General features: G+C 46.2%; 1 protein-coding gene across 1 annotated transcript; it reads right to left on the bottom strand.

The window, feature by feature from the left end:
* Window positions 1-464: 464 nt before the first annotated feature.
* Window positions 465-26,161, bottom strand: CYS1 (cystin 1). Its single transcript, XM_050951054.1, has 3 exons — window positions 25,362-26,161; window positions 7,779-7,831; window positions 465-1,952 (listed from the first exon to the last, which is right to left on the bottom strand). Exons 1-3 carry the CDS (start codon window positions 25,734-25,736, stop codon window positions 1,847-1,849), a joined length of 534 nt encoding a protein of 177 aa, XP_050807011.1. The 5' UTR covers window positions 25,737-26,161; the 3' UTR covers window positions 465-1,846.
* Window positions 26,162-26,578: the final 417 nt, after the last annotated feature.

Raw genomic sequence — 26,578 nt, forward strand, 5'->3', positions numbered from 1 at the left:
AAGGTTCCTACCACAATGATACCCACCATCTGAGCACATGAGCGGGACATCTTTTGGAACACTGTTTCTTATCCAAATTGGTCAGTAGGGGTTTTTGTGCTATCTGCGTGATCCTCTCCATCCTTCTAGAATTGTGCACATCCCCTTATAGATGCACTTTGGCTCTGCTATCTTCATATTCTTGGAAGATTCATTAAAAGGCTATCAGTGTGCTGAAGAAGCACTGAGCAGGGGAGGACTATGAACCAGTATGTAGACATCTGTGCTCTGCCACATTGGCTAGGAGAACATTACAACCTGGAGATAGCCACAGGTTCCTCATTATGTAATCTGGAGGAAAAACTAAAACTAGATGCCTCATTAGGAAGAAAAAATCATATGCGGTGATAACTCATTAAAAATCCAACTGGATATCTCCATGAAAAATAACAGTTAGGGGGACAGAAGATTGATCACCCTGTCTCTCTCAAACTGATACTTTTGCCTTTTATTGAGAATTACATGGAACATAGATATTTGTGAAATATACACCAAAGTACAAAAGGAAAGTAAAACCTTGACATCTTAAGGTGTATCCCACTGTTCCAATTAGCATGTGCCTCACTGATTTGCCCTTGAGATTTCATCTGACATGTGTTATGTTCCATCAGAGGACAGAAAAGTTATTTTTTCTAATTCTGATAATAAGCAGCTACTCCAAGTACATCAAGCTCCAAATAAAAAAACTACACACACCAGAAACCTTAATTTAAAAGTACAAGGCTTCACCATCAATCATGCTGAAAACCTCTGAGTCTGTGGTTTTATAAGATTTTTTTTTGTTTTGTTTTACTTTTCCATCCTTAGTGATAAATGTGGTGAATTTTAAATTAAGCACTAATGAAAATTCCTGTGTAAGCCAGAAGTGGTAAATTTATATCTAACTCCAGTGCAGGAGCGCTGATTTATGAACTACTGCTCTTCAATCATGTTAAAGCTGATCTCAAAGTGGGTGACCCAACAGGCGCATACATATGGCATTGGACCAGTAGGTGCACGTCACTCTGTCCTTGTGATTTCCCTGTTACTTCCATTTCTATAAGCTAGCAGGTAAGAAACTAGACCAGAAGCTTGCCCTTTCAGGACTCTTGACAATTTCAATCCCCTGCCTCTTTGGAAAACGGGAGCTAGAAAGAACAGAGCCATATGCACAATCAGAACAAATCCCACACCTGTTTGATAGAGAACTGGGATTTGAACTCTTAGATCCTGCAGTCTAAGTGTGGAATGATTGCTTTCTTTTTTCTGTATTGTGGAATATTTAATAATAAAAAAAAGGTGGGGCAAATTCAGACCTGGTGTATAGAGTTGTAATCTGCTTACCGTAAGTCTGAATTTGACCCATAGCTAATGTCAGGAAAGATAAATTTTGGATATATCCTATCAAGTAAGTATTTATTCAAATGATTTGCTGCACTTCTCTGACTGAAATCGCTGTCAGAATGGCACATCTCAACCTTGCAATACATTCAAGACTTCATACACAAGTATTACTTGGAAACTAGCTTTTAAATATTAATTTACAAGAGGAATGTAATATGATCTTAATTTTTCCCCACTGCTTTGCTTTTATTCACTGGTCAGTGAGGGTTCCTTCGTTAATTAGTGCTCTTGCTCAGCACTTGCCAAAGAGGTGTTCTCCGAAGTCTTACAATACTAACAGCCTCCTGAGTGGTAACATTCTCTTTCATTTCATTCTCGTCCTTTCCATTTCTTCAGAACCATCTCACTGTGTGGGGGGTTATTTTGTTGGCAGAACCCTTGCTCATATGTGCCACTGTCAGTTATGATCATATAGCACTGGCTCTCAGCGGCAGTACTCTCGTTCAATACTCGCCATGAGCTCTTCTTCAGAGTAATCGTACGATATTGGGGATTGCATCTCAGGCTTCTTGTTACTTCTGACTGGAAACCTGTAGGATGAGACAATGAAGTATCTTTACTGTAAAAGAAAATCAAGCTCTGTGAGACGTAGTAAGCCCCTTATCCCTAACAGGGAATGAGAAACATCATTATTTGTGTGTGCAAAAGTCAAAACAAACCCATCCATCTTACTGATCCATGGATTCTGTAATGGTAAGCAGGCCTTCTTTTTCTGACCCAAAAGACATGTGGTGCTCATTAGTGATCTTTGGGTAACAGTGATTTCTGACAGGTTTCAGAGTAGCAGCCGTGTTAGTCTGTATCCGCAAAAAGAACAGGAGTACTCATGGCACCTTAGAGACTGACAAATTTATTTGAGCATAAGCTTTCGTGGGCTACAGCTCACTTCATCGGATGCATGCAGTGGAAAATACAGTAGGAAGATACACACACAACATGAAACAGTGGGTGTTACCATACACACTCTAACAAGAGTGATCAGTTAAGGTGAGCTATTACCAGCAGGACAGGAGAAAACTTTTTGTAGTGGTAATCAAAATGGTCCATTTGCAGCAGTTGACAAGAAGGTGTGAGGAACAGTGGGGGGGGGCAGAGGGGGGAAGGAATAAATATGGGGGAAATAGTTTTACTGAAACAAGCACCGAGAAGAAACTGGAGTGATTTTCGATGGTATAATCGGAAGTGGAATGTTCATGTTACGTACGCTGACAATCCTAGAATTCACTCCTGCCCTTTCTTGTCTGAGCTAGGAGGGGTGGGAGAACAGAGGAGAGGTTTTGACCTTGCAAAAGTTACCACAAACAGTTAACTCTACCTGATAGGCCTGTTTTACCACTCCACAGAGCAGACAGCAGCCTGTTGGGCAGGCAGCTTGGAGCCTCTCGTGGCTGCAGATCTACATACTCTTTTGAAACTGTGTAGTGCTGGAGAGCAAAGACCCTGGGCCTCTAGCCTTGTGTTCTCTTGAGTGCTCAAAATCTTGCACTCCCTGTGTCCTCTTGCTAGCTTTGGCTCTAAAGAAGAGGTTGCATCGTGCTAATAGTGTTTAACAGCACACACATAATTAAATATGGAAGTAACTGTCTCCCCAAATATTGCATGCAGCATTACCCCAGTGATTCAGAGGCACAATTCCTGTATTCCTAGTATAGGTGTGTATGTCTGTGTGGGGCAGAGCCTAGGAGCATGTGTAGCACAGCAGAAACAATTTCTTCCCCCAGGCCCTCTTTATCCAAGTAGTGGCCTCAGCCCCCTATGAGAGCGCAGGGAGCCCCTTCCCTGCAGGCCAGAGACAGGAACCTGCTAGGGGTCTGAGGCACAGATGTACTGTGGGATGCTGTCAGGGGGCTCGTGCACATGTGGTAAAATAAAGACTTTTGAAAAAAAATTGCATAATTTTGAACTCTTGGGGTCAACTATACTGGATTAATCAAGAAATCCTGTATTCTAATCCTTGTTCTCGCATTATCTCCCTCTGTGGCATCAGGCGAGTCCATTTGCTTCTGTGCCTCACTTTCCCCATTTGTCAATGAGGGATAATATGGACCTAGCCCTCAGCAGTGCTGGGGACATTAGTTCATAAATGTTTGTACAATGCTGCATGAAGCAACTATTTCTGTGACTCTACATTACCGCTAGTGCTGTGCTGCAGAGGAATGTCACTACGAGGGTAAAATGGTTTAATCTACAAGAGACTTTGTTCTCAATAAACTAAACTAAATTTTCCAGAGCTACCAGTTCTGACAATACCTGCAGGTGAGTATTGCTGGGCCCTGTGTTTCATTCCGTGAAAAGGGTTTTTGTAGCGCTTTCCCTGAAGTGGGTTTATTTTTGGTGTTTGTGGAGAAAAAACAAACAGGAAAGAGCTGATTTCTTCATATCCTGTGTATTTGGTACTTAAGCAGAGAGGTTTTTCATACCAACTAGCCTGGCTTCAACTACATCCCAGCAAATGGGACTTGATACCTAGTGCCTATAAGTTTACACACATGGGACTGGTAAATCCAAGTCAATGGTGTGAAAGCAGGGACGAATGGCCTGCATTGCTGATAGCATCATTTGCAGAAGAAAACCAAGGGCATGTTTGCCAGATGAAACCATACAGATAGTTCATATGCTGGACAGTAAGAGGTATGGAACACACTGAATTAGAACTGCAGTGAGGATCCCTGAGAACTCTTCTCTAACAAGTTTCTATTGATTCAATGTTTTCGTACCTCAATAGCTTTCGTTGGTAGACTAGAGTTTTTCATTATGAACAAGAATTCATTCCTAGTGTCGCTGAAAGGGACATACACCTGATGGCAATCAGTCCTGCAGTAATTGCTTTGGGGCAGTTTTGCCCACAGCATTGCACTGATTGTATGTCAATCCTTAGAATATAAAAAATTCTCATCTGTCTACTTGTCCATGTGGAAAAAAACTACCCTGATCTGGCTGTGCAAATGTCAGGAGCTGCAGATATCGTCAATGGCTTTATTTTTCAAACAGGCCAACTGGCATGGCAGATATGTGAATTTCCCACCCGAGAGGCAGTTAATTTACTTTGCACAGTTTCTTCAACCACAAGTTCTACTGGCACCAACAGGTATTTAGCAAATGAGTCATCTCTTGATTCCTTCATTCAATTTCCTTCTTTTGACAGAGGAAATTATTTGGTTTTTTTTTTTCCACGTAGTAAATAGGAGATGGGAGTAACACTTAAAAGCAGTGTACAGGGCCCTAATACTTCATGATAGGAAAAGGAAATGTAGAAATATGATTTAAACCCACAACTGGCACGTGATTTATTGATTATAGCTCATCATGTGACCAGCCCTCTGCTAGTTTTATAGGAATGTTGAATGATGGATAAGAAACAGGCCCTGGCAAAATTTCCAAGACTCCATTTCAAAACCTACAAAACATTAATTGTTTCCATTAGTGTTTATGTAACTTTTTTCTAATTATTCCTGATGTCTGAGGCATGTTGACACAAGACACCTTACAGTGGCACAGCTCTATTGCTGCAGGCTGTGCCGCTGGAAGGTCTCTCACGTAGCTGCTCTATGCCAATGGGAGAGCTCTCCTGTCGACACCCAACAAGCAGCGGTAGCTGTGTCGGTGGTAGAAGCTCTCTCATCGACATAGCGCTGTGCACGCTCCCACTTATGCCGGCAAAACGTATGTTGCTCGGGGTGTGTGTTTTCACATCCATGAGCAGCATAAGTTTTGCCGCCATAAGTGATCGTGGAGACACAACTTTAGTCTTCATGGTGACCTTTAGGATGAAAGAGGCTCTCTAAATAAAAAATCCAACATACTGAAAAATACATCAGCTGTCAACTTTTTTCTTGTTAAACAATCATGAATGAACAAGGTGGAGCATAACGCTAATGGGCTAGGACAATGGCTGGAAAAAAGCAAACAGCCCCATAGCCTTTATTTTCTTCCTCCAACCCTCATGGAAATGTGCACTAGAGTTTAATAGGGATGAAACATATACTGTCCTGCAGAAATTGAACATGGCTCCCCACAAATTACTCTACTCTAAAGGTCTGAGTTCTCTGGTTTGCTAAGGCCACTTTGTGCTGCTTAAAATAGCCAGAGATGGTAGAGCATTCCCCCTGCACAGGAGATCTCTTGGGTGGAAGAAAGCTGAGCAATAGTAGCAGTCAGTCCCCGTGTTAAGCAAGAGAAGGGTGTGTCAGGGGAATTTTGGGGGTGGGGCATGGGTGGGACTGGGTCCGCTGAAGCAGAGCTCTATTATGCTGATCCTGCACTGTAACTAGTGGTGCAGAAGTTAAAGTAGGTCCTCAGCTGCTCTAATGTACCCTGGAGCTAGGTGGCTGAGGATCAGGAATTGTAACTGTCTGAGCTCAGTCTATTCCGTTGCAGTGATACCTCCTGACTTGGAACGGGAAAACCCCAGAAATTTTTCACCTGGTACACACAACCGCATTAGCCCCTCAGCAATGGTTTGAGTCATAGCACAAACTCAGGCACAGCTCACCACACCAGACATTGTGACCCGGTGAATGGGATCGCAGCGCCACTCAGCTTTGGCCTGGCAGGAGTCACTCACTGAAACGTGGCCCTGCAGCCCTCTTTCGTGGCCCTGCAGCTCTCCTTCACAACCCTGCCAGGTCACAATGCCATTTACCTTGGGGGCCCTCTCAAACAGGCACTCTGGGACAAACTACCCCTTTTTCACTCACCCCCATGGAGCTGTCTCCTCCTGCCCCCCAAATGGCACACCTGCCAATGGTATGCACTGTACATAAGGTACACACAGCTGTGGGCTCCACTTATTTGGAAAATAGCAAGTCAACACACCTGGGGGGAAAAGAATATAAAACACAGCTATTCAGTGGGAGGGAGAAAACTGGAAAGCAATAATGCAGACAGGAAAAGGGCCAATAGCGTGCAACATACAAGACAGGAGTTTGCAGTGGAGCAGATCAGCACAAAAAGGTGCAACTCCACCCGGAATACTGTGCTCATGTCTAGTCACCTCATTACTAGGAAAATATTAACAGTTTGGAGGGAGTTTATGGAACAGCAACAAAAATGCTTACAGGGCAGAGTGGCCCAATGAAGTGAGAGAAGCTGAAAAGAAGCAAATGTTTAATTTAACTGAGGAAGGGGAACAGGAGAGGAGACTACATCTATTTTAAGGGTGTTAATGACAAGGAGGAAGAGCAATTATGGAGAGGCCATAGGATACACAGTAAATAGGATACAATGTGAGACAGGACAAGTTAAACTAAATACAAAGAAAATTTCCTGTTATCAAGATGCATTAGGCTGTGGCTTAATCTCCCACAAGGAAAAATGGCAGGAGTTCCTTTGCTTGAGAAACACACTAGGCCAGGGGTCAGCAACCTTTCAGAAGTGGTGTGCTGAGTCTTCATTTATTAACTCTAATTTAAGGTTTCGTGTGCTGGTAATACATTTTAACATTTTTAGAAGCTCTCTCTAAGTCTATTATATAACTAAACTATTGTATGTAAAGTAAATAAGGTTTTAAAAATGTTTGAGCTTCATTTAAAATTGAATTAAAACGCAGATCTTATCAGTTTAGTGCAGTGGTTCTTAACCTGGGGTGCATGCATCCCCTGGGGGTGCGAGATGCCCTTTCTGGGGGTGCAAGACAGGCGAGATTTTTTTTAGCAGGTGAATCATCAAAAACACAAATCAGGCACATAAGTACAACTACTTTCATCAAACCTACGTATTTATTAACATTATACTTTTTTAACGATTACTGTAATATACAAACCAATTTTTAAAGTTGATTGTAGTGTAATTTTTGATACGGGGAAGGAGAACATATTTTGAGAACTCCAGACTGTCAGCGGGCTGAGCGGGGCCGGGTACAGTGTATTAAATTGCTCCCCATAGGAATGTGCTACTTACGGTGTACTACTTATGGCTGCCAGTCCTGGTGCTCGGGAAGTAGCACATTCCTACGGGGAGAAATTTAATACCCTACAGGCAGACAGCACCTCAGACTGGCAGCGGGCTGAGTGGCTGCCGTTCTGGGGTTCCGTCAGCTACTTCCTGCTAGTTGGGGTCCCAGCTGCTGCCCCTGCTCAGCCCACTGCCGGCCTGGGTGAACGGAACTGAGGGGGCTGAGCGGCTGGGACCTCAATGTGCCATTAAAAATCAGCTCGCGTGCTGCCTTCTGGCACACGTGCCGCAGGTTGCTGACCCCTGCGCTAGGCAATGCACAACCTGGGAAATCCTGCCCTAGCAGAGGGATGGACTAGAGGCTCCACAAGTGATTTCATACTGTCACACCCTGGTGCTAAAGATGTAACATGTGAGAGGAAGACCTGTCTTTCTGCGAAATGTCCTATTGACATGTTACTTACTCACTGGCGGAGTTGTTCTTCTCTGGGTCCTGCATGCTTCTTGTTAAGGAGGCCTAGGAAAGAATAAATGGAGCAGTGTTGTCATATTTGAAATAAAACATTTGCAAATCTATAGCTACCTTTGCATGTGACAAGTCACATTGGCCCTGTCTTAGCACTCTATGCAACCTCAATGAAGGCAATCAAGGTGCCCAAGGTGTAAGAAATAGACCTGTTTAGTTATGAAAGCCTCACTAGGTCACCTTCAGCATCTAAGGAGCCTGGGTGTCTTTGAACCGCAGATCTGAAATCATTAAATATTAACTAATTAAGCCTCCTAATTTCCCTGTGAGACAGGTGAACATTAGAATGCCCAGTTCAAAGATGGGTAAATTGAGGCTTAGAGCGGTAATGTGATTGAAGAGAAGTTAAAAGAAAGCTGCCCTGATTCTTCTTATCTGACTAGTCTGAACATGTCCCTGAGGAGAAGCATTTCCCGTCACATACAAACCAGGAATCGCTCCTACAACTGGCACTTGTAGTTAGTTGGCATCGCTATGCCCCTTGCTGGCACCAACTGTCTTGCTGAGAGCTGATTTTATCAGTGACCCTTAGAAATCTTGGCCCAGGCCCAATATTCATTTTCTGTCAAAGAATGAAACTTGACTTACACAAATGTTCACAAAAAGCAATTTAAAACGACAGTGGATACAAGTCAGGGGAAATCCTAGTTACAAATTTTTTTTCTCCTTGTTTTCCAGCTCTGATTAATGTACACTTTGGGGATGTTACTGCAAAGAGCGAGTGGAGAGCAGGGTGGAACCAAGCAATGCACGAGTCGTACAGAACACCCTCTGCAATGCTGCAGTCTTACAGGGCATTTCCATTTATTATTTTTAAATGGAAGCATGTCCTTCCATGTTACTGACTATGCAGATTTGCTTACAGAGTGTTAATTGCACAGTGATTGCAGGAAGAAAGCTGCCTTGGATGTTCATGTTTTCAGTGAGCAGGGTCGGCTCCAGGCACCAGCTCAGCAAGCAGGTGCTTGGGGCAGCAAAGGGAGAGGAGTGGCACCTCTGGCTCTTTGGCGGCAATTCGGCAGCAGGTCCGTCACTCCCTCTCGGAGCAAAGGACCCGTCGCCAAATTGCCACCAAAGACTGAGGTGGTGGCAGTAGAGCTGATCATGATCGCGGCTCTCTCCCCCCCCAACCCCGCCACACACACACACACACAACCTGCTTGGGGCGGCAAAAACCCTGGAGCTGGTCCTGTCAGCGAGACAAGAAATGAATTGGGTGTGGGAGAGTTTCCCGTTCTCAGTTCACCTTTTCTTTAATTAGAGAGGGACTAGAGACCCACCCTTCACATGGGGTTTACAAAGCGCAGAGTTAGAGGCCAGTCAAATGTGAATGCAGGCATGATCAGACCCGGGAGTTTGTTTAGGCTCAATGACGCTGATTTGTAATAAAATGAAAATTCATCAGCCTCGCCAGATGTGCTATGCTATTGAGAACAATGTCAAGGCCAGTGTTTTCGTTTTCATCTTTCTTTCCCCCAATTCCTTCTGTCTTTCTGCTCTCACAGGAGGGTGGCTTCCAATAACACTTAGGCCTGGTCCACATTACGCTGTTAAACCGATTTTAACAGCGTTAAATCAATTTAACGCTGTACCCGTCCACACTACAATGCACTTTAAATTGATTTAAAGGGCTCTTAAAATCGATTTCTGTACTCCTCCCCAACGAGAGGAGTAACGCTAAAATCAATATTAACATATCGATTTAGGGTTAGTGTGGCCGCAAATCGAAGTTATTGGCCGGATAGTTATAGTGATAGCTACCCACAGTGCAACACTCCGGAAATCAATGTTAGCCTCGGACCATGGACGCACACCGCCGAATTAATGTGCCTAGTGTGGATGCTTGCAATCGACTTTATAATATCTGTTTAATAAAACCGGTTTAAGTTAATTCGAAATTATCCTGTAGAGTAGATGTACCCTCACACCGAGCCAGACCAATTTGAATTTTTAATTTAAAATTTTTAAATGATGGTCCTGAATCGGCTAATCTTGATTCCCAGGAGTTCACCTGATTCAGGGGAAGGGTCCAGCTGATGCAAAATGGACAAACCTGCATAAGGTGAGCAGACTTTGGCCTTGGCTTTCATTTTCTTTGCAGGAAAACGAAAAAGTAGCTTTGTCTCCAGAGAGGGAAAGAGAAAAGGCTTTCCTGGGAAAAATGAGACTGCAAACAGGGGCCGGGGGGGAATAGCATAATATTAAAGCCTCCTGCCCAGCTTACAGCCTGTGATTCAGCTTTGCTTGGCTTTTTCAGGCCCAGATAGTTTGAGAGATTACTTCACTGGGAGCAGCACTGTACATTACGATATGCCTACAGTGGGTGTGACTGCAGCTCAGGAAGACACACCTGAGCTAGCTTTAGGCCTGGTCTACACCTAAAAAGTTAGCTTGACCTAGCGACATTGCTCAGGACTGTGAAAAATGTCATGCCCTGTGTAGCACAGGGCAACTCACCCCCTCTGTAGATGCAGCTAGATAGAGGAGAGCCCACCTCTCCGGGGATGGAATTACTACAGTGATGGAACAACCCTTTCTGTCGCTGTAGTACGTGTCTACACTGCAGCACTTGTACTGTCAATATACCTTTAATCTAGGTAGCATGGGTACCTGAACAGTGAAGCTACAGAAGCACAGGTAGGTTACCCACAGGACTAACCCACGCTGAAGCGGGCACTGCCACAACTGTTCCGGTGCCCAGGCTAGCTAGATTAGCTCAGCTAGCATTATCACTATTTGAGCTACACTCGCATGCCGTGTGTCATAAACAGATAGCTAAGGGTTAATGTCTCTTTCACCTGAAGCACCTGACCAGAGGACCAATCAGGAAACCGGATTTTTTCAACTTTGGGTGGAGGGAATTGTGTGTCTGAGTCTTTTGTCTGCCTGCCTGCTTTCTCTGAGCTTTGGAGAAGTAGTTCTACTTTCTAATCTTCTGTTTCTAAGTGTAAGGACAAAGAGATCAGATAGTAAGTTCTATGGTTTCTTTTCTTTGGTATTTGCATGAATATAAGTGCTGGAGTGCTTTGATTTGTATTCTTTTTGAATAAGGCTGTTTATTCAATATTCTTTTAAGCAATTGACCCTGTGTTGTATCATCTTAATACAGAGAGAACATTTGTATGTATTTTTCTTTCTTTTTATATAAAGCTTTCTTTTAAGACCTGTTGAAGTTTTTCTTTACTTCAGGGAAATTAAGTCTGTACTCACCAGGGAATTGGTGGGAGGAAGGAATCGGGGAGATCTGTGTGTTGGATTGCTAGCCTGATTTTGCATTCCCTCTGGGGGAATAGGAAAGTACTTTTTGTTTCCAGGATTGGGAACAGAGAGGGAGATTCACTCTGTTTGGATTCACAGAGCTTGTGTCTGTGTATCTCTCCAGGAGCACCTGGAGGGGGGAAGGGAAAAAGGATTATTTCCCTTTGTTGTGAGACTCAAGGGATTTGGGTCTTGGGGTCCCCAGGGAAGGTTTTTCAGGGGGACCAGAGTGCCCCAAAACACTCTAATTTTTTGGGTGGTGGCAGCAGGTACCAGGTCCAAGCAGGTAACTAAGCTTGGAGGTTTTCATGCTAACCCCCATATTTTGGACGCTAAGGTCCAAATCTGGGACTAAGGTTATGACATGGTGGCAGCGGTGGGATATAGACAGAACCCAGAAGCCAGTAGAAATATTATATTTTTCTTTTCTCTGCTAAGGGCTTTTTAGCAGAGAGAAACAGTTGGTTTTAAAAGGGAACCAGAGAGAATTTTTTTTCTGCTCTCTCTGGCAGTTTGTGGCTTGCATGTTAAGTGAGAAGCCATTAAGAGACTGTTAAGGGTCTTTTGTCATGCAATAGCCCTCCCATTAGGAGGCAAGTACCAGCACTTATATGCATGCAAATAAAGTGGTTTTTCTGGTTTCCCTTCATTGAACATTAGCTAGAGAGAGAAAGGGAAAAAAGGCACTGTTGCTAGGCAGACTCCAGGAGGCAACAGAGAACCTGCAGTTCAGAAAATAAACACCGGAGGGCACCCCAACACAAGAAAACAGGAACCATGACTTCTAAGGCAAAAATTGAGGCCGAAGAACAAATCAAAGAAGCTGAACACAGGCGAGAGATGGAAAAACACAAACAGGAACTGGAAATAAAACAAAAAGAGATGGAGATAAAAGAAAAGGAAGAAAGCATGAAACTGGCAGCCTTCCAAAGAGAACAGGCAGCCCAAGAGGCAGCACAGAAAAGAAAACTAGAAGAAGAAGAGGTAGCCTACCGAAGGAAACAAGCAGAAGAAGAGTTGGCCCACAGAAGGAAGCAAGAAGAAGAGGAGGCGGCCCACCACCGAGAAATGGAAAAACAACAAAAAGAAATGGAAAAACAACAAAAAGAGAATGAAGAGAAGGAAAAACAAAGAAAACATGAACTGGAGTTGGCAAAAGCTGGGCTGCATGTGCCAGCCAACCCTAACAACCCGGCGCCAAATATTGCTCCACAGCACAGGAAATTTCCCACCTACAAGGCAGGTAATAACACCGAGGCCTTCTTGGAAAATTTTGAAAGAGCCTGTCTTGGGTACAACATCCCCGAAGACCAGTACATGGTAGAATTGAGGTCACAGCTCAGTGGACCTTTAGCAGAGGTGGCAGCTGAAATGCCTAAGCTGCAAATGAATGACTATAAACTTTTTCAAACCAAGGCCAGATACCGAATGGGGATAACCCCAGATCATGCCCGTCGGCGCTTCAGAACCCAAAAGTGGAAACCTGAGGTGTCATTTCCCAAACACGCCTACTACATTGCAAAAAACTATGAGGCCTGGATAACAGGAAACAACATTCAAACCTTGGAAGAACTAAACCTCCTCATACAAATGGAGCAGTTCTTGGATGGTGTTCCTGAAGACATCACACGGTACATACAAGATGGAAATCCCAAAAATATCGCTGAGGCGGGGGAGATTGGAGCCAAATGGATGGAACTGGCAAAAAGCAAGAAAGCTACTGTCAAGGGGAACGATTACCCCAGGGGGCACACAGACCATAAACCCTACAACCGAGGACAGCCAAAGACCCCACATACCACCCAAGTAAAGCCACAGATACCCTACCCTTCAACCTCACCAGTCTCCAGTAACTCACCTCGGCCCAGTGATCCACCAGATGGAAGATGCTTTAAGTGTAATGAACTGGGACATATCAAGGCCAACTGTCCCAAGAACACCATGCGAGTGCAATTCATTACACCACCATCACACCAAAGATCCCCAGGCCCGGATGCCTCTCAAATACCCTTGGAGCAAAGGGAAAATTTGAGAGTGGGCGGAAAGAAGGTTACTGCGTGGAGAGACACAGGGGCACAAGTGTCAGCTATCCACCAATCCTTCGTTGACCCCAAATTCATCAACCCAAAGGCCAAAGTTACAATTTACCCCTTCATGTCACAAGCTGTAGACTTGCCTACAGCTCAACTGCCTGTCCAGTACAAAGGCTGGTCAGGAATGTGGACTTTTGCAGTCTATGACAATTATCCTATCCCCATGCTACTGGGGGAAGACTTGGCCAACCAGGTGAGGCGGGCCAAGAGAGTGGGAATGGTTACACGTAGCCAAACCAGGCAAGCTTCCAGACCCATTCCTGTTCCTGAACGGTCCACAGAGGCCCCGTCTGTGTTACCGGAGACCCAGACCGAGGTAGTGGACCCGGATTCCATGCCTACCACTGAAACAGCCACAGCATCTCCAGTCCCAGGCCCGGAACTGGAACAGCAACCAGCACCAGCCATTGCAACCCCATCTTCAAACTCAACGCCAGAGGGCGCCAGCGAGCCAAAACTGGCAGAAGCAACAGACAGCCATACCCAAAAGGCTCAGCCAGAGCCTGAAATACCCTCAGGTGCACCAGCGGAGAGCGGTTCACCAGCAACGGAAACAACCCCATCACCTACATCGCTTCCAGAGGGACCAAGCCCAAGTCCACAGTCTGAGGAAGAACTGGTGACCCCAGCCTCAAGGGAACAGTTCCAGACTCAGCAGGAAGCAGATGACAGCCTTCAGAAAGCTTGGGCGGCGGCACAGAGCACCCCACCGCCTCTCAGCTCTTCTAATCGATCCCGGTTTGTTATAGACCAAGGACTTTTGTACAAGGAAATTCTTTCTGGTGGACACCGGGAAGAATGGCAGCCGCAAAAACAGTTGGTGGTTCCAACTAAGTACCGGGGGAAGCTCTTAAGCTTAGCCCATGATCATCCCAGTGGCCATGCTGGGGTGAACAGAACCAAGGACTGGTTGGGGAAGTCCTTCCACTGGGAGGGGATGGGCAAGGACGTTGCCAAGTATGTCCGGTCTTGTGAGGTATGCCAAAGAGTGGGAAAGCCTCAAGACCAGGTCAAGGCCCCTCTCCAGCCACTCCCCATAATTGAGGTCCCATTTCAGCGAGTAGCTGTGGATATTCTGGGCCCTTTCCCAAAAAAAAAGCCCAGAGGAAAGCAGTACGTACTGACTTTAGTGAACTTTGCTACCCAATGGCCAGAAGCAGTAGCTCTAGGCAACACCAGGGCTAACACTGTGTGCCTGGCCCTAACAGACATCTTTGCCAGGGTAGGTTGGCCCTCTGACATCCTTACAGATTCAGGGTCTAATTTCCTGGCAGGGACCATGGAAAAACTGTGGGAAACTCATGGGGTGAATCACTTGGTTGCCACCCCGTACCACCATCAAACCAATGGCCTGGTGCAAAGGTTCAATGGAACTTTGGGGGCCATGATACAAAAATTCATCAACAAATTCTCCAATAATTGGGACCTAGTGTTGCAGCAGTTGCTGTTTGCCTACAGGGCTGTACCACATCCCAGTTTAGGGTTTTCACCATTTGAACTTGTGTATGGTCACGAGGTTAAGGGGCCATTACAGTTGGTAAAGCAGCAATGGGAGGGGTTTACGCCTTCTCCAGGAACTAACATTCTGGACTTTGTAAGCAACCTACAAAGCACCCTCCGACACTCTTTAGCCCTTGCTAAAGAGAACCTAAAGGATGCTCAAGAAGAGCAAAAGGCCTGGTATGACAGACATGCCAGAGATCGGTCCTTCAAGGTAGGAGACCAGGTTATGGTCTTGAAGGCACAACAGGCCCATAAGATGGAAACATCATGGGAAGGGCCATTCACGGTCCAAGAGCGCCTGGGAGCTGTAAACTACCTCATAGCATTTCCCAATTCCTCACTAAAGCCTAAAGTGTACAAAAAGTGTTCTTAAAATGTAGAAGTCTGTTAGTTATATACTTAGGAGTATATGTAAAAGTGTATGTGTTGTATTAATCTGTTTATTTTCAAGTTCTAGAAGGAAATCGCCGCCAGTGAGCTTCCCCACTGTCTGCAATTTGGGGGGCGTGTCATAAACAGATAGCTAAGGGTTAATGTCTCTTTCACCTGAAGCACCTGACCAGAGGACCAATCAGGAAACCGGATTTTTTCAACTTTGGGTGGAGGGAATTGTGTGTCTGAGTCTTTTGTCTGCTTGCCTGCTTTCTCTGAGCTTTGGAGAAGTAGTTCTACTTTCTAATCTTCTGTTTCTAAGTGTAAGGACAAAGAGATCAGATAGTAAGTTCTATGGTTTCTTTTCTTTGGTATTTGCATGAATATAAGTGCTGGAGTGCTTTGATTTGTATTCTTTTTGAATAAGGCTGTTTATTCAATATTCTTTTAAGCAATTGACCCTGTGTTGTATCATCTTAATACAGAGAGAACATTTGTATGTATTTTTCTTTCTTTTTATATAAAGCTTTCTTTTAAGACCTGTTGAAGTTCTTCTTTACTTCAGGGAAATTAAGTCTGTACTCACCAGGGAATTGGTGGGAGGAAGGAATCGGGGAGATCTGTGTGTTGGATTGCTAGCCTGATTTTGCATTCCCTCTGGGGGAATAGGAAAGTACTTTTTGTTTCCAGGATTGGGAACAGAGAGGGAGATTCACTCTGTTTGGATTCACAGAGCTTGTGTCTGTGTATCTCTCCAGGAGCACCTGGAGGGGGGAAGGGAAAAAGGATTATTTCCCTTTGTTGTGAGACTCAAGGGATTTGGGTCTTGGGGTCCCCAGGGAAGGTTTTTCAGGGGGACCAGAGTGCCCCAAAACACTCTAATTTTTTGGGTGGTGGCAGCAGGTACCAGGTCCAAGCAGGTAACTAAGCTTGGAGGTTTTCATGCTAACCCCCATATTTTGGACGCTAAGGTCCAAATCTGGGACTAAGGTTATGACACCGTGATTACAGTGTAATCATACATACCCTTAGTCACCTGTTTAATTCCAGCTCAGTAAGGGCTGCTCTACATGCTGTTTTGCACCAAGTTAACTAAATTGAGCTCAACCCCAATTCAGTTAGATCTGTGCAACCCCCTTGCCTGGAGGCAGTTCTATGTGGATAAGCTGTGCCCATGCGAGGGGGTTACGCTGACTTCACTACAGCTGTTTTTATACTGATTTAGTTACGCTGGTGAAAAAAGTGTGTGCAGACAAGTTGTGAGTAATGACTGCCTCAAGGCTGGGATGGATGTCTGGTACTTGTGACATTGCAAATCTTTGGCCTCTCTGTTAGGGGTTTACAAAGTAGGCAATTGGGTGATGGTGGCACTGGTCCATTAGCAACCGAGGACCAGATCTGTAAAGGCCTTTAGGTGCCTAAAGATGTAGTTCAGTGCCTAAAGATGTTTAACAATCTGGTCCCAGCTTCTTTCACACAGGCCACCAAAAGGTTGTTTATTTTTCTTTTGCAACGCTCTGTTTGGCCTGAGAAGACTTCTTAACTAATAGGAAGCAGTCGCATGAGTCAGTGAGAGTCCCATTGGCGGGGTTGTGTGAAGAAATTGAAAATTTGCTCTGGTACTTTGCCACTATCTACACATTTTATGGAAGAAAAGAGAAACCTGCTCCCCCCTGACTCTCCAAAGGAACAAGGTATTGGTGGGATGGTGTAAGGAGCAGTCTCAGAGTGGAGAACCCTAGTCCCCCTTCCTGTCTCTGCTGCTGTGGAACATACCATGATCTTGGCGTGCAGGAGATTCTCATTAGAGACAAAGGGCCAGAGCCACCTGCTGAACTCCTGGCGCAGGGCTGCGGGAGGAAGACACTCTGCCAAAGGGGTGCTTAACATCACATCATCCCCTCCACTACAGACGACCAGAATAGCACCCAAAGAATGGGTGGCACTGTTCCGGGATGGGGAACAGAAGGGCCCTGTGACTTGCCCCACAACAGCGCAAAGCTGGCATCACATGCAGTAACGCCTGTGAGAAGGCAGTACTGAAAACACAGCCTGCTCTCCCTCAGTGGACAGAGAGGGTGCAGCTCCTTGCACAAGCAGGTACGAATCTCGTCCCCAGTGGTAAAGTGGCAAAGAGCACTTCATTCCAACGACAGTATTAGGCCATGCCTACACTGCACTTTCGTTGGTAAAACTTTTGCCACTTGGGTGTGGGAAAAAAATAACCCCCTTTATCGATGAAAAGTGCCAGTCTGGACAGTGCTTTGTTGGCAGGAGACAAAGCTACCACCTCTTGTTGGGGGGGTGATTTGATTTTGCTGGCAAGAGAGAGCTCTCTCTTGCCGACAAAATGTGGTTACACCGAGTACCTTACAGCGGCCCTGTCGTAGTGGAAGAGCTGTGCCGCTGTAAGGTGTGCAGTGTAGGTATAGCCTTAATAATGAGCACTGAATGGGACTATACAGTTCTAGGGGCATTTGACTCTGCTCTTAGCTCCGGGAGAATGTAGCCAACATTCCCAGCTTCTAACACTTTTCTAGGCAGGAGGATGCTGGATGTTTTAAGGGTGTGTTTAAATTATACAACAGATTTTTTTTCCCACTGTGGCTAACTCCTCCACATTGTGAGCTGTACGTGTTATGTGGGTGGAAGAGAGAATTAATTAGTCATCAGGACTGTCTCTGGTTAATAAAACCTGCTTCACAATGCAAAATTAGCTCCTACCTTCCAGGGGTGCTGGAACAATTTGTATAGTGGAGGTGCTGAGAGCCATTGAACCAAACTGTAAACCCTGTATATAATGGAAAGCACTTTAAGCCAGAGGGTGCTGCAGCTCCCCCAGCACCTCTAGTTCCAGCACCTATGCTACCTTCTGTAAGGACCTCTTTCAGCAGCAACACTTATTTCTGAAGAGAAATGTGTATTAGTATATGTAGGTATCTACTACTATGTAATCTACTGCCTCAAGAAAAGCTCTGGGAAACAGAAAAGAGAGGAAGGTAAAATATGATCTACACTTTCAGGTCTCTACCCATGCTTCTGTCTGATCTCAGTTCATCCCAGATGGGCAAGATGACACGGTCAGAATGACCAGGAGAAGGAGACGATCTTAGCAGTAGTTCAGGTCACACGGCATGAGATGTCCATTGAGTATGGCATGGAATAGACATAGAATGAAATCTAACTCCACCCAGGCATGCTCATGTTAGTTGTAATTGTATGGTGCACATGCAGCAGGTAACTTACATTAATGTTTTATTTGGGTTAATGTGATGCACAAGGCTTCAATACTAGTGGGTCCCTGTCCTGCAGCTAAATGAATAATCACTGGGTTGTTTGGCACCTCTCCTATTTCAGTGAAGTGAAAAGTTAAATCATGTCAGCATCGTGTGATGCAGCTTTTAGCCTCTTTCTAATTCTCAACCAGACTGCAGAGCCTCCTCCTTGTTTTCTTTCCATCCTATTTCCAGGTTGGGAAGAAGGTTTTGGCACATTGTGCTGAGTTTGGCTGGGATACAAATCACTAGAACACAGTAGATCAGTGGAGTTTCCCTGGAGGGATGAATCTGAAGTCAGCATAGGAGTGTTACGACAGATGCTGACGGCAGCATCACTTAGGAAATGAAGAAGAATATGGGGAGCTCCCAGAGAATCCTTCCTCTAAAACGTTTGAGAGCTAGAATTTTTTCTGATAGACTTCCTCCTCCATACCCTCCATTTTTTTTGCTTTAGATCAGCAATCATTTACAGTACAGAAGCAGCAAAGTGAACCAAACACTCTGTAAAGACCAGAAAGTGATGTTGGTAGAAAAAACATCTCTGTCCTGGTGGCCATTCTGTTCAGCTGTCAGGGTGAGTGCAGCACAGCTGTGCCGTGATGACATAAGCTCTTTGAAAGCAGCATTCTTTTTAGTTAAGATTATAACACAACTACCAGTTTGCTTGTCCACTGGCCAAACTGCAAACTTGTGTTAAAATTAAGGGCTTGTGATCCACACATAAAAAAAGTGAATCATCAAGATCCAACTCTGGAAATTAACAAGGGGAGTTGCGCAGTTTGAAAAAAAATCTGTTTGTTTGGATTTTCCATCCAACCATTCCCCCAGCTGTAGCTAGGAGTTGATAGAATCACAGATGTTAGAGCTAGAAAAGCTCTATTTATTAGGTCATCTAATCCGTTTCCCTGCCAACACAGGATAGTTCCCTACAGTATGTTTTTCTAGTCTTTTGGTCATGGAATGAGGGACTTGCCTTGAGGGCACGTTGGACTACTAACAGTAATTTTTAAATGTTGAAAATGATATTTAATAGTGTTGGAAATAAACAATGTATTTTATTCACTTTAAAAAGTATTTCAACAAGAAAAGGAACACTATTTAGTGACAATGTAAAAGTAGCTATAAAAAGTGTGTGTGTGTGTGTATACGTGTGCACACACCTGTGTGCAATGAAAAATGTCTCTTTGGACTATCCATACGAAATACAGAGCGTAAATAAGATTCAGCTAACCAGCCACAAGGTGACACTGTTTCACACAATCTACTGAAAGGGCACTTATCTGGATGTAAAAAGGATACACTACCTTTCTGACCAAATCAGATTTCTAAAACTATGTTACAATCAATTGGACTGTGACTACTAAGTATTGTGTACTACCATTAACTATACCATCCCATATGCAGTGCTGTAATGTAATCACTTTATGTCTCTATTAAGTAGGTGCTACTACAACGCTGCAGAAAGCTATTTAAAAAAAGATTGCTTGCACATTTTTCCATGTTAGGAAGCCAGGAGCATGATGAATGAGGCCATGGCATCACAGTCCTTTCTGGTTTCCATAGAGAGTTGCCATCATGTACTGTACTATGGCAGCTTTTGTAAAACCACAAATATTCTTTTTGAGCTGAGCAAAGAAAAGTGAGACAGAAAAACAAGAGTGATCGCTCAAGCTCTAGATGGGTGAGTGGGTGGCTGAAATTAAATGGAAGTTTAAAAAAGTGTGGTTTCAGAGTGGTAGCCGTGTTAGTCTGTATCAGCAAAAACAGAGAAGTCCTTGTGGCACCTCAGAGACTAACAAATGTATTAGTCTCTAAGGTGCCATAAGGACTCCTTGTTTTTTTTAAAAAGGAATGGTGACTGCTGTCAGTGATCCAGGGGTCCCAAAGAATAAGAATCGGGAGATTTGGGTTCTATTCCTAACTCTGCTGCTAGCCTCAGTTTCTCTGTCTCTATAATCAGAATAATACCAGTCCATGTATGAGAACCGCTTTGAAATTTCAGATGAAAATGCTTAGTGCTCCAGATTGCAAAGGAAAAAACCCCTGACCTAACCTGAGAGTTAATTCTCTTTGCAACGCCCCTGTAATTGTTTCTCTTCAAATGACTTGGGGTGGAGGGAAAGAGGGGGGTTGAGTGCTTTTGTCAATTGTGTTAGCTCAATTGAGTTAGGTTAACATAACTGAAAACTCTTGTTTCTACCGGTGTAGATACAAGCTGACAACTTTGAAGTCACGGTAGCCAATCATGTTGTATCCTAGGCTCCTTGCTATTCTAAGCCAATGGTGCACAAGCCTCTGTCCATGGGTGCCTTCAACCACTGGGGTGTTTCTTGTGGCTCCTCACTTTCTGCAGACTGTATGCTTTAATTTAAAAGTATTCTGTTTGAACCAATACAGACCTGTCCTAGGGCCAGACGGTGCCCTCCTCTCCTACCCTGAGTACCACCTTACTCTCCAAGGCATTGTCATCATGCAGGTCTCATCATGAGTCAGAGGATCAGAATCTTGCCTATTGTGAGTCTGTAGAGAGTTCTCTCTCAAAGCACTAGTTTCAGGCTGTGAACTGACCCTGATTAATCTGTGTGATGCTAACTCTGAAACCTAATGATGATGGTGTAGATGTCAACATTCTTCACTAATATTTAAGTGAAATATCCAATTGATATGAATAGCCACTAGGGCAGGTATCAGAAATTATAGAAAAGATATGAAAAATATTAGGTGAATGACTAATACCTTTAGAGTACTTGAGCATATCTGTGAAGGAGAGGCATACTGGCAAAAGTAAGTTGGAGAGGGCAGAAAGGTACTGGGTTAGATAGATAGATCCTGCAAAGAGTTTCAGCATCATCTTGTAAAAGGCTAAAAATAGTGCATGGTATCACATATCAGTATATGCATGTATCCACTTAGACTTAATTAGATGAATTCAGACATGTCTGCTTCAGCCTTAATTCTTCATTTCTTGGACCTTTATTGATTTGTCAGTTCAGCATTTTCTACTAATACCTACTCTTATGGATTAACTTTCTCTGGTTTATTTTTATAAAAAAAAAAAGTAACCCTGTTCATTACCTGTCATGACTTACTATAGTTTGCCAATTTATGTTATAAATAAGAATATACAGAATAGTAAAAACGTAGCTACTTAAAAAGAAGCCTACGCATATTGGCCAAATTTCAGCTGAGCTGTCTTATTTTTAAAAACATCACCACCAATATTTGAGTGCACATGTTGGAACAAAAATATAGAGCCACATCCTCTAGACCTTACATGAGTAAAGATTAACTAGTGAAGTCAAGTAATTCTCACTCATGAGCAATCCCATTATGTGAGTAAAGGTTCTAGGATCAAGCCTTAATTTTAAAATTGAGTGTGTTTGAGTTATAAGAACAAAAAGGATATTAAACCTCTATTTTTCTGTGATGTCTAAATAAGACTTCACTTTGAGGTGTGGTTTTTTGTTTGTTCTTTTTAATGTGCCCATGCTTATTGTTGACAAAATAATTACTCTGTTAGGAAACTATATCAATGTTATCATTACCCCTTGCAAAAACAGAGTTTTACAATGGAAATATGAATATACTCAAAGTGAGACTGTCAGGGCTTTAGGTTAGGCTAAATGGAAGCTTAAAAGTTGTTAGGCATCTGATGGGGGGAAAGTACTCTAAAAAACAGTAACAGATTGAATTCTAAATATTTATCAGTGTGTTCCCACAATTTTTGTAGTCCCGCCTGCAGCAGCATCTAACAAACAGATCACTGTTGTTGGTGCCCTGGGTATCATACTAAGGTGATACAGAAATTGAAGTTAATGTTGTCTTTGTTGGATAGGAAGAGAGCCCTGTTAATTTCAGCTCTATTCACAAGAAAATTCAATAGCTGCTGTACAGAATAAGACTGAGGTGTTGGTGGGTTTTCTTTTTAAGATGGTACCATTGTTACTTAAATGAACTGGCAAACATTAAAAGGTACCGTATCTATATATATGTTCAGGTTCAAAACTATTGCTTACATGACTGAACAAAGTAAATAAAGCACACAGCACAGCTCACATTCTTTCATGACACTAGGATTCTTTTACAAGGAATTAATCGAAGGAGGAAAAAACCTTTTAATGGAGTACAGAAAACTGAGACTGGCATGACCCTTTCATGATTATATTTCCCCTAAAAGAGATAAGGAATTTGGAAGAGCAACAGAAATGATAAAAGGGCTGCAGGGAATGATTTGTCAGGAAAGATAAAAATAACTGACTATGTTATAGCTTGGCAAACCACTGGCTACGTCGACTGATATTACGATAGACTTTTCTAATGTACACAAGGCCTAAGTAGAGAACCAGCAATGGAAAGAGAACTATCTAAGGGCTCACCCCACAACTTTAGCTGAAAGGCATAAACACCTAAGAGAGATGGAGAAGGAGCTACAACTAAGAGTAAAAGGATTAAATGAAAAACAGGCGAATTAAGCTATGCAAATCTTCCTATAGAAAGGGGAGAGCCCTATAACTTGGGATGCTGATCTGCAGATGTTATAGCAGGGGTCGGCAACCTCTGGCATGTGGCTCGCCAGGATAAGCACGCTGGCGAGCCAGGCCAGTTTGTTTACCTGCCACGTCAGGGAGTTTGGCCAATCATGGCTCCCACTAGCCCTGGTTCGCCATCCCAGGCCAATGGGGGTGGCGGGAAGTGGCGTAGGCCAAGGGATGTACTGTCTGCAGCTTCCCGCTGCCCCCATTGGCCTGGAGCAGCGAACTGCGGCCAGTGGGAACCACGAGCAGCCGAACCTGTTGACGCGGCAGGTAAACAAACTGGCCTGGCCCGCCAGCATGCTTACCCTGGCAAGTTGTGTGCCAGAGGTTGCCGACCCCTGTGTTATAGGAACTGGTTCTGCATTGAACTCAGGGAACTGGGCTAGCTGGGACACCCCTCCCATGGAGGCAGGCTAACTAGGACTCCCAGAAGAAATTAAATAGATAGGGGACCTGCAAGGGAAATGGGTTTGCTGGGTGATAGGTTATAGGGGGACTTCCACGGGGGGCATGCTGGCTAGACTCTAGGGCATGGTGTTAGAATGGGAGTCCAAGTGAGGGATGGGGCTAGGTGGATCCTCAGGGCAATGGATCAGATAGGAGCCTGGAGGGATGCGGCTCCCTGGATCCCAAGCGCATGGGTTGATGGGGTCCTGGGGGGTGGCCTAGAGGGCACACCAAGGGCAGGATAGGCTGTCTGACACCTTCACCCTTGGGATCTGTGGGTGGGCTGGCTTTCCTCCCAGACAATGGGCCCCAGGCCAGGGGAGTAGAGTGGGTTCCTGGGGGAGTTGGGCTCCTGGGGGAGCTGGGCTGGCTGGAGCCATGAGTGATGAACCCTGGGACAATGTGTTAGGGGGGAACTGAGAGGATGGGCTGTCTGGATCCCAGGGGGACAGGTTAAAGGGGGCCCATGGGTACAGGCTGGCTGGATCCCAGGGCGATGGGCCCCAGGAGAAACTGACTCTGGCTGGCTGGGGCCCTGGATGGATGGGCTGGTGGGATCCAATGGTGCTGGAACTAGGGCTCTACTTAGGAAGAAACTATCAGTTGCAATACTGTACCTATTGGGTGTCTGGGAAGTGGGCGGGCAAAGCCCGCCCACTGCTAAAGGATCCTCCCCCAGCCTAAGGGGAGGAACCACAGGGCCACAGAACCCACTGAGTGCGGGGGACAACTAATAAAAGAACAGGGACAGGAGTGAGGTCAAAGGGTCAGAAGGAGGGAACCTAATGGGGACACCGAGCAGAGAACCCCGGACAGCGCCCACTGCTCCTCGAAGGCGTCAAGGGAGCCAGTGGACGCCGCCCAGAGGAACTCCGCCCGGATGCGTGATCGGACCATGGAGCGGAAGCAAGCCCCACAGTCACCGGAGTCTCCATCGGCCAACCTCCCCTCCCTGGTCGCGTGGATGGCCTTTTTCGCCAGGGCGAGGAGGAGGTTGACCAGGAGGTCCCGGGACTTCGTGGGGCCACGGATAGGGAGTGCATATAAAAGGAGGTGAGGGGAAAAGTGTAACCAGAAACGTAAGAGGATGGCTGTGAGGAGCCGGTGTAGGGGCTGGAACCTGGCGCACTCTAAGTAAACATGCGCCAGGGTCTCCCTCACGCCGCAGAAGGGGCAGGTGTCCGGGACAGGGGTAAACCGCGCCAAGCTGCTGGGGATGCTGCCGTACCCCCTGTCTTTGAGGTAGTATAACAAACACCAAATACATGGTTTCCATCACCAGCACCTGCACTATAAAAACTGCTCTAGCACCTCTTGCTGGATCCCAGGGTGATGGGCCCCGGGGGGGTGGGCTGGCTGGATCCCAGGCAGATGGGCCCTGGGGGGGTGGGCCGGCTGGATCCCAGGAGAACGGGTTACTAGGGCCTCAGGCTGGGCTAGCTGGATCCCAGGGCGCTGGGCCCCGGGGGGATGGGTTACTGGGCCCTGGGGCCGGGCTGGCTGGATCCCAGGGCGCTGGGCCCTGGGGGGATGGGTTACTGGGCCCTGGGGCCGGGCTGGCTGGATCCCAGGGCGCTGGGCCCCGGGGGGATGGGTTACTGGGCCCTGGGGCCAGGCTGGCTGGATCCCAGGGCGCTGGGCCCCGGGGGGATGGGTTACTGGGCCCTGGGGCCGGGCTAGCTGGATCCCAGGGCGCTGGGCCCCGGGGGGATGGGTTACTGGGCCCTGGGGCCGGGCTAGCTGGATCCCAGGGCGCTGGGCCCCGGGGGGATGGGTTACTGGGCCCTGGGGCCGGGCTAGCTGGATCCCAGGGTGCTGGGCCCTGGGGGGATGGGTTACTGGGCCCTGGGGCCGGGCTGGCTGGATCCCAGGGCGCTGGGCCCCACAGAGCTGGACTAGCTGGATCCCAGGGCGATGGGCCCCAGCGGGACGGGTTACTGGGGCCCGGGGCCAGGCTGGCTGAGCCCCGCCTCCCCTCCACCTAGCTGCCTGGGCTCCGCTCCCGCTCCCCTTTCGGGGGTGGGGTGTCACTTACCGGCTGGTCCCCTCCGGCGGCACCGCTGCCCCGGCCGCTCCCTCCTGCTGCCGCCGCTGCCCTTGGGTGCCGGTAGTGGCCGGCCCAGGAGTCCCCGGCGGGCCCCCGGTGAGCCGGGCCCGGGCTGGGGGGCAGCGCGCCCGGCTCCTCGCACTCAGCCAGCACCTCCTCCAGCAGCTCCCAGTCCGAGTCCTCCGCCGGCTGCGGCCGCCGCAGGCTGCTGCTGGGCAGCTCGGTGGGGGCGGCCGCCTGGCTGCCCCTGGCCTCCTCGCCCTGCCCGCTGGGGGCGCTGCTGCTTCTGCCCCGCCTGCCGGGACCATCCGCTCCGGGGCTGCAGCTCCGCTTCCTCCTGCTCCTGCTGCTGCCGCTGCCCATGCTGCCGCGGCTGCCCCCCGGGCGGCGGTGCTGGCGGGGCCTCCTAACGGGGTGACTCGCCTGGCCGGGATTCCAGAGGCCAGCTGCTGCCGCTGCCTCGGAGCATCCTGGCTGATCCCGGACCCCCTCTCTCCCTTCTCTGCCTCCCCCTTGTTTGCCTTGAGGGACCACAGAAAAGCACTTTCCTTAGAAGTGAAGCGACTGACTCCTCCTGGGGAAGGTCCAGTAGTGGCAGCCAGTGAGCACAGGAGCAGCAGCCAGGGAACCTGCCCTCCCAGCTGCAAGGAAAGGAAATCGACTGTTTGGAAGCTGCGAATCCCAAGAATTTACCCTCGAGAAGGAACCAACTGGGTGTAACCTCGCCGTGTGTGTGTGAACATGGAGCCAGTTCAAAAACAGCCTGGAAAAAAATCTTCAAAAAAGGAAATACCACAAAGCCGTGCTCACAACTTCAATCTGCTGTTGGGTCTAGTCGGTGGAAACTATGACAAATAAACATGGATATATATATATATATATATATATATTTTAGTGTGTGTGTGCGAGAGAGCCTGGACTGGAAAGTGAAAGGAGAGAAGAACTCAAAGCAAAAACTTTAGATTTGGATTTAGATTCAAACTTCAGCTTAGTCCAGAGAAATTCAGCCCTTTCCTCTTCACTCTTTCCCCAGCACAATGTTTTCATATTCTCTCATGCTTTCAAATTCAGTTCATTTAAGGGCAGGACAAAAAAATAAGCTATTTATACAACATATTTGGACTCTTGAACATTACCAGAGCACTGGTGGGATTAATAGCAGAATAATTATGGATTTTGGACTGTAGGAAAGGACTGTGCTCTTT

The sequence above is a fragment of the Gopherus flavomarginatus genome, chromosome 4, assembly GCF_025201925.1.
Source record: "Gopherus flavomarginatus isolate rGopFla2 chromosome 4, rGopFla2.mat.asm, whole genome shotgun sequence".
Lineage (NCBI taxonomy): Eukaryota > Metazoa > Chordata > Testudines > Testudinidae > Gopherus > Gopherus flavomarginatus.

Bases quoted from the DNA above. Each gene is read 5' to 3' on its own strand.
- CYS1 (XM_050951054.1), bottom strand. From the start codon at position 25,736: ATGGGCAGCGGCAGCAGCAGGAGCAGGAGGAAGCGGAGCTGCAGCCCC. The intron at 7,832-25,361 runs GTAAGTGACACC...ATTCTTTCCTAG, and splicing joins CCGCCGGAGGGGACCAGCCG to GCCTCCTTAACAAGAAGCAT. The intron at 1,953-7,778 runs GTAAGTAACATG...CTCATCCTACAG, and splicing joins AAGAACAACTCCGCCAGTGA to GTTTCCAGTCAGAAGTAACA.